Here is an 8,788-nt window from a genome sequence, read left to right as displayed (position 1 = left end):
ACAGTGCACGTGTGGAGGTCAGAGGACAACTTGTGGAACCCGTTCTCTCTTTCCACCCTATGAGTTTCAGGAATTGAAGTCAGGACATTAGGCCGGGTGCCAAGTGTTGAACTATCTTGCCAGGCCAGAATCGGGATGTTTATCATTTTCCTTTGACCGATAAAGAGACTGAGTTTGAGAAGGATGAAATAGCTTGCCCATAGGCACAGGGATCCTTTGTGGTTGCTAGGGTTTCAACTGTGATCCAGAGCCCATGTTCTTTACATTGACCTCTTCTTTAGAAGGTAATATCTAGCCCCCTAGATTGGGAGTGATGATAGACTACATAGGCAAGGAACTCAAGGCTAGGGCCCGAGGATCTAAGTACCTTCAAGTTGTCTCCTTCAGGTTTGGGGGTGTAGTTCAGTGGTGCAATGTGTTTTCAGCATATATAAGGCCTCGGGTCATATCCCCAGTACCACTTAATAAATAAATAAATAAATAAATAAATAAATAAAATTCAAGCAAGAAATCTGTTTTGCTTGCACCCAAGACACATAACAGAGTACTTGGAGTTTACTTTTCACACCTTGACTGTCTCCTTTGGGCATGAGAATTACAGGTGTCCAGAGCTAGAAAAGACCTTAGAAAAAAGTCCTCATTTTGCAGGTAGGGGACTGGAGCTCCAAGAGGGAAAGTGACTTACCTAAGATCAAACAAGATCAGTCCTATAGTGAGGGCCTACTCATCCCTTTTCTGCTGCTCTTTCTGGGTTTCCTATTGCCAGGCTTAGAAGAGTACACAAGTCCTAAGTTCATTTAACCCAGAAGGTTATCTATTCGAGCAGCACGGAGAAAGACAACACAGGAAAGCTGGCAGCTTTTCCTGATCAATCTGGGAAAGATGGAGACATCTTCCAACTCCCCAAGGAAGGGAGGAGCTTCTCTTAATAACCATTAAGCATTATGTATGTGTCACCTACAGGTTTAGCTAAACCATATTGTGTCTGTCTCGGGCTAAAAGCATCAGAAACCAATGAATAGGTCTGGGGGTGGGGAGGCACTGCTGAACCATTCTTGGTAAAATTTCCAGAAAGTAACCCTTCTGTCTGGTTTGGGTACTCCTACAGGCTAAGCAGCACCACAGTGGGGCAGCCATGGCTATAGGCAGGCATGGCCCAGATGCAGGGTTCTCCCCCTCTACTGATCACGGGGAGAAAACACCTTCCTGTGTTACATTACTAAGTGCAAGGAGGCTGAGCTCAGTGTGACTTACAAGCAGCCTGTAGTCAGAATGACATCATGTCTTCAGTGGGGTTTCTACGCTTCCATCTTCTGTCAGAGAGCTTAATGGTTCATTATCCATCACTGTGTGCATCCCTTGTTGCCTTCCCCTTTCTTCCTCTCCATCTTCCTTCCACTCCTTCTCTTCCCCCTTTAATTTTCTCCCTTCCTCAGTGTGTGTGTGTGTGTGTGTGTGTGTGTGTGTGTGTGTATGAGAGAGAGAGAGAGAGAGAGAGAGAGAGAGAGAGAGAGAGAGAGAGCACATATGTGCACCTGCCTGTCTGTCTTTGTCTCTCTCCTTTTCGCTTCCATGTGTGTCAGCTTTGTGGATGTGTGCATCTTAGACACATTTGGGACAGTCCAGCTAATTAACAAAAAGATTCCCTTTAGCCGGGCATTGGTGGCGCACCCCTTTAATCCCAGCACTCGGGAGGCAGAGACAGGTGGATCTCTGTGAGTTCGAGGCCAGCCTGGTCTATGGAGCTAGTTCCAGGACAACTTGGCTACACAAAGAAACCCTGTCTTGAGAAAAAAAAAAAAGGTTTCTTTTAAACTTTCCCAATCATCCATGGGAGTATCCACCAAAGGTTGTAAATGCTGTTTCTCCTTTTTGCACGCTTGCTTTCTGCCATTGGCCTCTAACAAAAGGACATTCATAGAATGATGACAGATATGTCTCCTAGATAAAAAAAAATATAGCCAGGTTAGTTAAGTTTGTGTGCAGGGGATGGACGACTTGCTGCAGCTCATTCAGGCAGGGATGTGGCAGCTCTCCACCCCGTGCCCCTCAACCCTTGCCCATCACCCCATTAATCTGGGCCTATCCCAAGACACTCATGGCAAGAAAATGCACCTTTCTCTCTGCCTCTTCCCACTGGCTGCACTTGCCCCGTTTCAAGCTTCTAGAGCCAAGCTTTGCAGAAGGAGAACCAGTAGAGCCAAGGCACGGTGCCAAAGGTTTGATGTGCTTTCTGGGACAATGATAACGACTAATATTCATTGAGCACTTCACATCTTAACAAAAGCTTCTTCTCATTTGTCATTTCATTGGATCACCCTAGCAACCACACAGAAGTTCAAGTCCCCCCTATAAAGATGAGGAAAGTAAGGTTCGGCTACTAAGTGGAAGCCAGAATGCTGTCTTTCCAGTTCCACTTACTCCATCAACTGTCCATGTAGATTCAGTGGTGGTGTCAGGCCTGAGACGAAGAAAGAATGTCTACAGCTGGCCCTCTGTGCTCAAGGGGGTCCAACTAACTGAGAATAAAATATTTAGGAAAAAAAAGCAGGGACTAGGGGTATAGCTCTGTTAGTAAAGTGCTTGCCTAGCAAATATGAGGTCCTGAGTTCAATCCTTAGTGACACATAGTCGTGGCCCCATGAGGTATGCCTGAAAACCTAGCATTCGGGGAATAGAAACAGGAAGATCAGAAACTCCAGGTCATCTTTGGTTACATAAGGAATTCGAGGCAGGCCAGTCTGATCTATATGAGATCTTGTGTGTGTTGGGATGTGTGTGTGAGCACACACACACACACGCAGGTATGTGCGCATATGCATCTACCTAAACATAAACAGACTTTTTTCTTATGCTCTAAACAATACATTACACCAAGTATTTTTGATCATTTGCATTGTATCAAACATTATAAGAAGAGATCATTAAAAACATGTAGAAAGAGGTGTGCAGGGCAATATGTAAACAGTACATTGTTTTACAAAGGGCATTTGAGCTTCCATGATTTGGGCATCTGGGGAGTTCTGGAATCTATTAGGCAGTGTCATGCTTATCCAAGGAATGCCAACAAGACATACCAGATGAGGATGCTGGAGCTGAGAAAGACACACAACTAGCATGTGATTTGGGGAGAGATTCGCATTTCAGTTGCTTTGACTCCACTGTATCGTGCTGGCCCTCTGAGAGTGATGAGCATCTCAGGCATGTGTAACTAAGGGGCAGGCCTCAATCATGTCCTCTGAGAAGGTTAGAAAGAGGAGGGGAAGCATCTCCTTTCATTTCCTAGTAGTGATGAAAGGACTGTGAGGATGCCGAGGACAGGAAAAGTGCATACCCAGACAGACAGCCCACTCCATGCATTCAGTGAGCCTGCTGAAGTACTTCCCTTTTAGAGGTTTTGAGGCCATACCTGCTAGTTCTTGTTTTCTGCAGGGAGTAGCCTGCTTCCGGGCTTCTGTCTCATCACAGACAGGGGTGCAAAAACTTTGTATGTGGTTTCTATAGAGCTGGAATTGGAGCAATAACTACCCCCAAACTCCCAAGCCTCTACATGAAAGCTTCAAGGTTTTCTTTGTAGCTTCAGAAAGGCAGAGGAGAGCTCCAGCAGAGGGGCTCTCCCTACAGTTCTGGCAACTTGGGTGGTGTACACAATTAGGAAGCCAAGGAAAAGCCAAACAGCCAACCTTCCTCAGTTCAAACACCTCACACATTCCCACCCGTGTTCCTGTAGGTATTTTTAGAATCCTGAGCTCATGGTGTTAAAGCATCTGCCACATGCCTGAGGGCCGACAGGGATTCAGCTTCACTCAGAGGCAAGAATTAAGACTAGCAGAGAGTGGGGGTGGGAAGTGGCGATCCGGAGCCAAGTGGGAATGATATTCCTGTACCAGGCCTGTTTTCTCCCACCACCTCCATCACTCTCCCCCTGCACTTTCTTTCTTGCTCTTTAGAGAACCAGAAAGGTAGAGGGAATAAACATCATTTTTTTGTCTCTGCTTAGAGAAACAAAAAAGTCTTTTGAGGATTTTTGATTTTTGTGTGTAACCAAAGTCAGATGCTTTCTCTGAAATGGCTTTGGCAGCTACCTAAGCTGTCCGACTGCTGGTAGTTCTAGTGGCTCAGGCCAAGACTGCTTTAGATCACCACTGCCACCAGCACCTCAATGATGTACAATCCAAAGCTGAAAAACACTGCCTACACACAGTTTCGTCAGCAAGGAACCAGCAGCAGCACCGAAGGAACAGAGAACGCACAAGTGTATTCTGAATGGTATGATGTATACCCAAAGAGCAATCGATATTCCTAAGAAAAGAGATTGTAGAGAAGTTAGAAAAGATTTGCAGATGGGGACACTGAACAGATGGCTCAGTGGTTAAGAGCATTGACTGCTCTTCCAGAGGTCTGGGGTTCCATTCCCAGCACCCTTATGGTAGCCGATAGCCATCTCTCTGTATGTAATTCCAGCTCCAGGGGATCTGTTGTTCGCTTCTGGCCTCTGCAGGCACCGCATACATGTGTTGCACAGGCATAGGGTGCAGGCAAAACACCCATACACATAAAATAGAAATAATCAAATGATACATTTGTAAATGAAAATGATAAAGATTTGAGCCAAGCATGGTGGTCCATGTCTGTAATGACAGCACTTGGGATGTAGAGGCAGGTGGTTTTCTGTGAGTTCAGGGTCAGCTTGGTTTACAGAGTGGGTTTCAGGACAGCCAGGACTAAATAGAGACCCTGTCTCAAAAAAGCCCTTCTCCCCCAAAGAAAGATTTGAGGATGAAGGTAGAAGTACAAGCTGAGTCTTCAAGAATGGTTGAGATTGGGATAAGGATCTGCTGTGGAAGGGTGGACGAGTGGACCACAGTCACAGAGAAAGATGTGGATGAGTATCTTGAAAGATGTGGATGGGGCAAATTAAGACAGACTGAAATATTTCCATCTGACACCACATGCAGGAGAGGGCTACCATCAATTCCTGAAGAGGAAGATGATACACAGGTACAAGCAAGGATGCAGGTGGCTAGTGGGACAGCAGCATTCAGGGGGCAATGGAATAGGGACAACCAGAAACCAATGACTGTTGCAGTCCAGACAAAGGGAGAGGAGAGCCTGACCAGGGTCTCTGAGAGTCCAAATGGAAGCTGAGACTGGTGACAAATACCAGCAGCCCCAACACTAGGAGGCTGAGACAGAAGAACTGAGGCCAGGCTAGAAGTGAGCTTCTGCCAAAGAAAAATCCAAATTGAAGATGCAATTTCAAAAGCTTCGCTGAAAGATTCTGGAGGATGATGAAAGAGAGCCAGGACAATGGAAACTGATGCTCAGAATGACAGTCTTATAAGATCTTCACTCAGCAGGGAGATTCAATTATATTCCATAGGTTATACTGACTGCTAATTCCAAATAAACACTATAAAATTCATTTAAAGAATCACAGTAGTCAAATTAGTGACCACCACAAAATTTTGTTGGTAACTGAGAAGTTTTTGTTTTTTGAGATAGTGTTTCTCTGTTGTAGCTTTGGAGGCTGTCCTCGAACTAGCTCTTGTAGACCAGGCTGGCCTTGGACTCACAGAGATCCACCTGCCTCTGCCTCCCGAGTGCTGGGATTAACCACCTGGCTGATAATTGAGAAGTTTTTTAGGGTCTTGAGATCATCATTTTCAGTATGAATATCTGTTGTCCCAGACCCTGACTATATCACAGGAAATAACATTGGGCTTGAATATATGTTGACTCCCAGAGTAGTCCTCCTGGGGATTGTGTATGTGCATATGTTGCTGATACCAGATTTTTCTCTTCATAAGTTGGCCTTTATCCCAAAAGCCAAGATGCAGAAGAAAAATAGAGTGAATTAAATTATCTTTTTTTTTTTTTTTTTTTGGTTTTTCGAGACAGGGTTTCTCTGTGTAGCTTTGGTTAAATGATCTTTTACATAACAAAGAAGTGAATTTAAAAATAAATTGAAAAACAGGCATGGTGGCTCAAGCATGTAATTCCAGCACTATGGTGGCTGAGACAGGAGGGAGAATCATGGATTTGAAGTCAGCCTTGGCTACATAATGAGATCTCATTTCAATAAACAAAGCTAAATGGCGAGGGTTTCTTTGTCTTTCTAGACAGGGTTTCTCTGTGTTTCTTGGCTGTCTTGTGTTCCTTGGCTCTCTGGAACTCATTTTGTAGACCAGGCTGGACTTGAACTCACAGAGATCTGCCTGCCTCTGCCTCCTGAGTGCTGGGATGAAATGAGTGCACCACCATCGCTTGGCAATGGTGAGATTTTTAACATTAGCTTTGCTTTTCTGATGTGAGTAAAGCAGGCTGTTATTTAGTCTAGGCTGGCCTCCAACTTGCTTTGTAGCTTAATCTGACCCGACTCATTTGAGTTTTTCTAATCTTGTAATACAAAGTTAGGTAAGAAGGTGCATGCCTATAATCCCAGAGCTCAGGGTGGTGAGGCAGGAGGATCACTAGTTTGAGGCCAGCTTAATTTATGTTAAGACACTGAGTCAAAACAACAATGATGGCAAAGAAAACACTACAAAGTAACATGTATTTTAAACTAGAAAATTTTGGAAAAAAGTAAATATTACCTATATTCAAATGGCCATTAGCATCCTGGTATATACAATTCTAGCCTTTCCTACAAATAAGCTTGTGTTTATTTTTTTTTAAATTGAGATTATGTCATATGAAATAATATTTGGGGTCACTTAAAAATTGAACATACCAGCCCTGAAAAATATTATATGTTCTTTCTCTTTCTCACTTTCTCTCTCTAGTCTTTTAAGACAGGGTTTTTTGTTTGTTTGCTTGTTTTCTTTCATGTAGTCCAGGCTGGTCTTGAACTCACAACAATCCTTTTGCCTTACCCTTGAGTGCTTGAATTGTAGATGTGAATTGATGCAAATATTACTTTTAGTGTGTATATGTATATCTGCTATTCCTCTCATTGTGAATATTTTTTCCTTCAGTTAAAAATAACATTGCGATCAAGATATTTTAAACAGAATTTGAGAGCATCTTTTCAATGTCTTTAGTATAGATTCCCAGAGGTAGGATTACAGGTTTTAAGAGTTGTGAACAATCTTAACATTATTGGTAAAATTGTCACATTGACCCCCAGAAATTTTGACCAATTTGTGTGCTATTTTTATTTTATTTTGGTTATTTTGTTTTTTTGAGACAGGGTTTCTCTGTGGAACAGCCCTGGCTGTCCTGGAACTCACTTTGTAGACCAGGCTGGCCTCAAACTCACAGAGATCCACCTGCCTCTGCCTCCCGAGTGCTGTGATTAAAGGGGTGTGCCACCAAGGCCAGTCGCTATTTTTATTTTTAAAAGATCCTTTGTTTTATGTGTATGAGTGTTCTTGCTTGCATGTATGTAAAGTGCACTATGTGCACGCCTGGTGCTAGCAAAAGTCAGAAGAGGGCATCCAGTCCCTTGGGACTGTATTACAGGCAGCTGTGAGTTACCTTATGGATACTGGAAATCAAACCTGGGTCCTCTGCAACAAGTGCTATTAACCACTGAGCCAACTCTCTGGTTGTGTATTATTTTTTTAACGATTTTATTTATTTATTATGTATACAACATTCTGCTTCCATGTATATCTGCACACCAGAAGAGGGCACCAGATCTCATAATGGATGGTTGTGAGCCACCATGTGGTTGCTGGGAGCTGAACTCAGGACCTCTAGAAGAGCAGTCAGTGCTCTTAACCTCTGAGCTATCATCTCTCCAGCCCCTTGTGTATTATTTTTAAACTACATTCCTTTATATTTTTCAGCATTGTATTTTCATTCAACAATTTTAAGAAGAAAAATCAGCAAACTCTCAAACTTCTCTCTGAGCTTTGATAGGTCCATTCTGCTAATCTGCTGTATCAGAACTTGTAACCTTGTTTTTGAATGCTTTCAAACTATGCTTTTTCTCATCTGCTCGTTTTTCTTTTTGCAACTTCACATATGGGTTTCTGTTGCAGGTTCAGGTGTGGGACACAGCAGGACAGGAACGCTTCCGTAAAAGCATGGTCGAGCATTACTACCGAAATGTACATGCTGTGGTCTTTGTCTATGACGTCACTAAGATGACCTCCTTCACCAACTTAAAAATGTGGATCCAAGAATGCAATGGGCACGCTGTGCCCCCACTAGTTCCAAAGGTGCTTGTGGGTAACAAGTGTGACTTGAGGGAACAGATCCAGGTACCCTCCAACTTAGCCCTGAAATTTGCTGATGCCCACAACATGCTCTTGTTTGAGACATCAGCCAAGGACCCCAAAGAAAGCCAGAACGTGGAGTCAATTTTCATGTGCCTGGCTTGCCGACTGAAGGCCCAGAAATCCCTGTTGTATCGTGATTCTGAGAGGCAGCAAGGCAAGGTGCAGAAACTGGAGTTCCCACAGGAAGCTAACAGTAAAGCTTCCTGTCCTTGTTGAAACCAAATGGTGTAAATATAAGAGAATTAGCACTGGAGTTTTCTTTTTCTTTCCCTTTTTTTTCTGTGCCTGAATAATGCTGACACCTGCTTGTTTCCATACAAACTGATATCAAAATAAAATTTGTATAGATTACCACATGCCTTTATGTCTTGCTTTCTTCCAAGAAGACTTTTTTTTTATTGGAGTGCTGAGGCCAGAAGCTAGGGTCTTGGCATCTGATAACAAAGAGCTCTATCACTGGCCTGGCAGTGGTGGCACACGCCTTTAATCCCAGCACTCGGGAGGCAGTGGAAGGCAGATCTTTGTGAGTTTGAGACCAACCTGTTCTACAAGAGCTAGTT

General features: G+C 43.5%; 1 protein-coding gene across 1 annotated transcript in view; it reads left to right on the top strand.

Annotated features, from left to right (window-relative positions):
- The window catches only part of Rab33a (RAB33A, member RAS oncogene family), a 12,032-nt gene extending 3,588 nt beyond the window's left edge, over window positions 1–8,444 (top strand). The window contains exon 2 of the mRNA XM_027433551.2: window positions 7,989–8,444. Within this exon, the coding sequence (XP_027289352.1) occupies window positions 7,989–8,444 (456 nt within the window). The remainder of the gene's footprint in view (window positions 1–7,988) is intronic.
- Window positions 8,445–8,788: the final 344 nt, after the last annotated feature.

Source organism: Cricetulus griseus, chromosome X, assembly GCF_003668045.3.
Source record: "Cricetulus griseus strain 17A/GY chromosome X, alternate assembly CriGri-PICRH-1.0, whole genome shotgun sequence".
Taxonomy (NCBI): domain Eukaryota; kingdom Metazoa; phylum Chordata; class Mammalia; order Rodentia; family Cricetidae; genus Cricetulus; species Cricetulus griseus.
The sequence above is the reverse complement of the archived record's forward strand: the minus strand, read 5'-3'. Positions and strand labels throughout refer to the sequence as shown.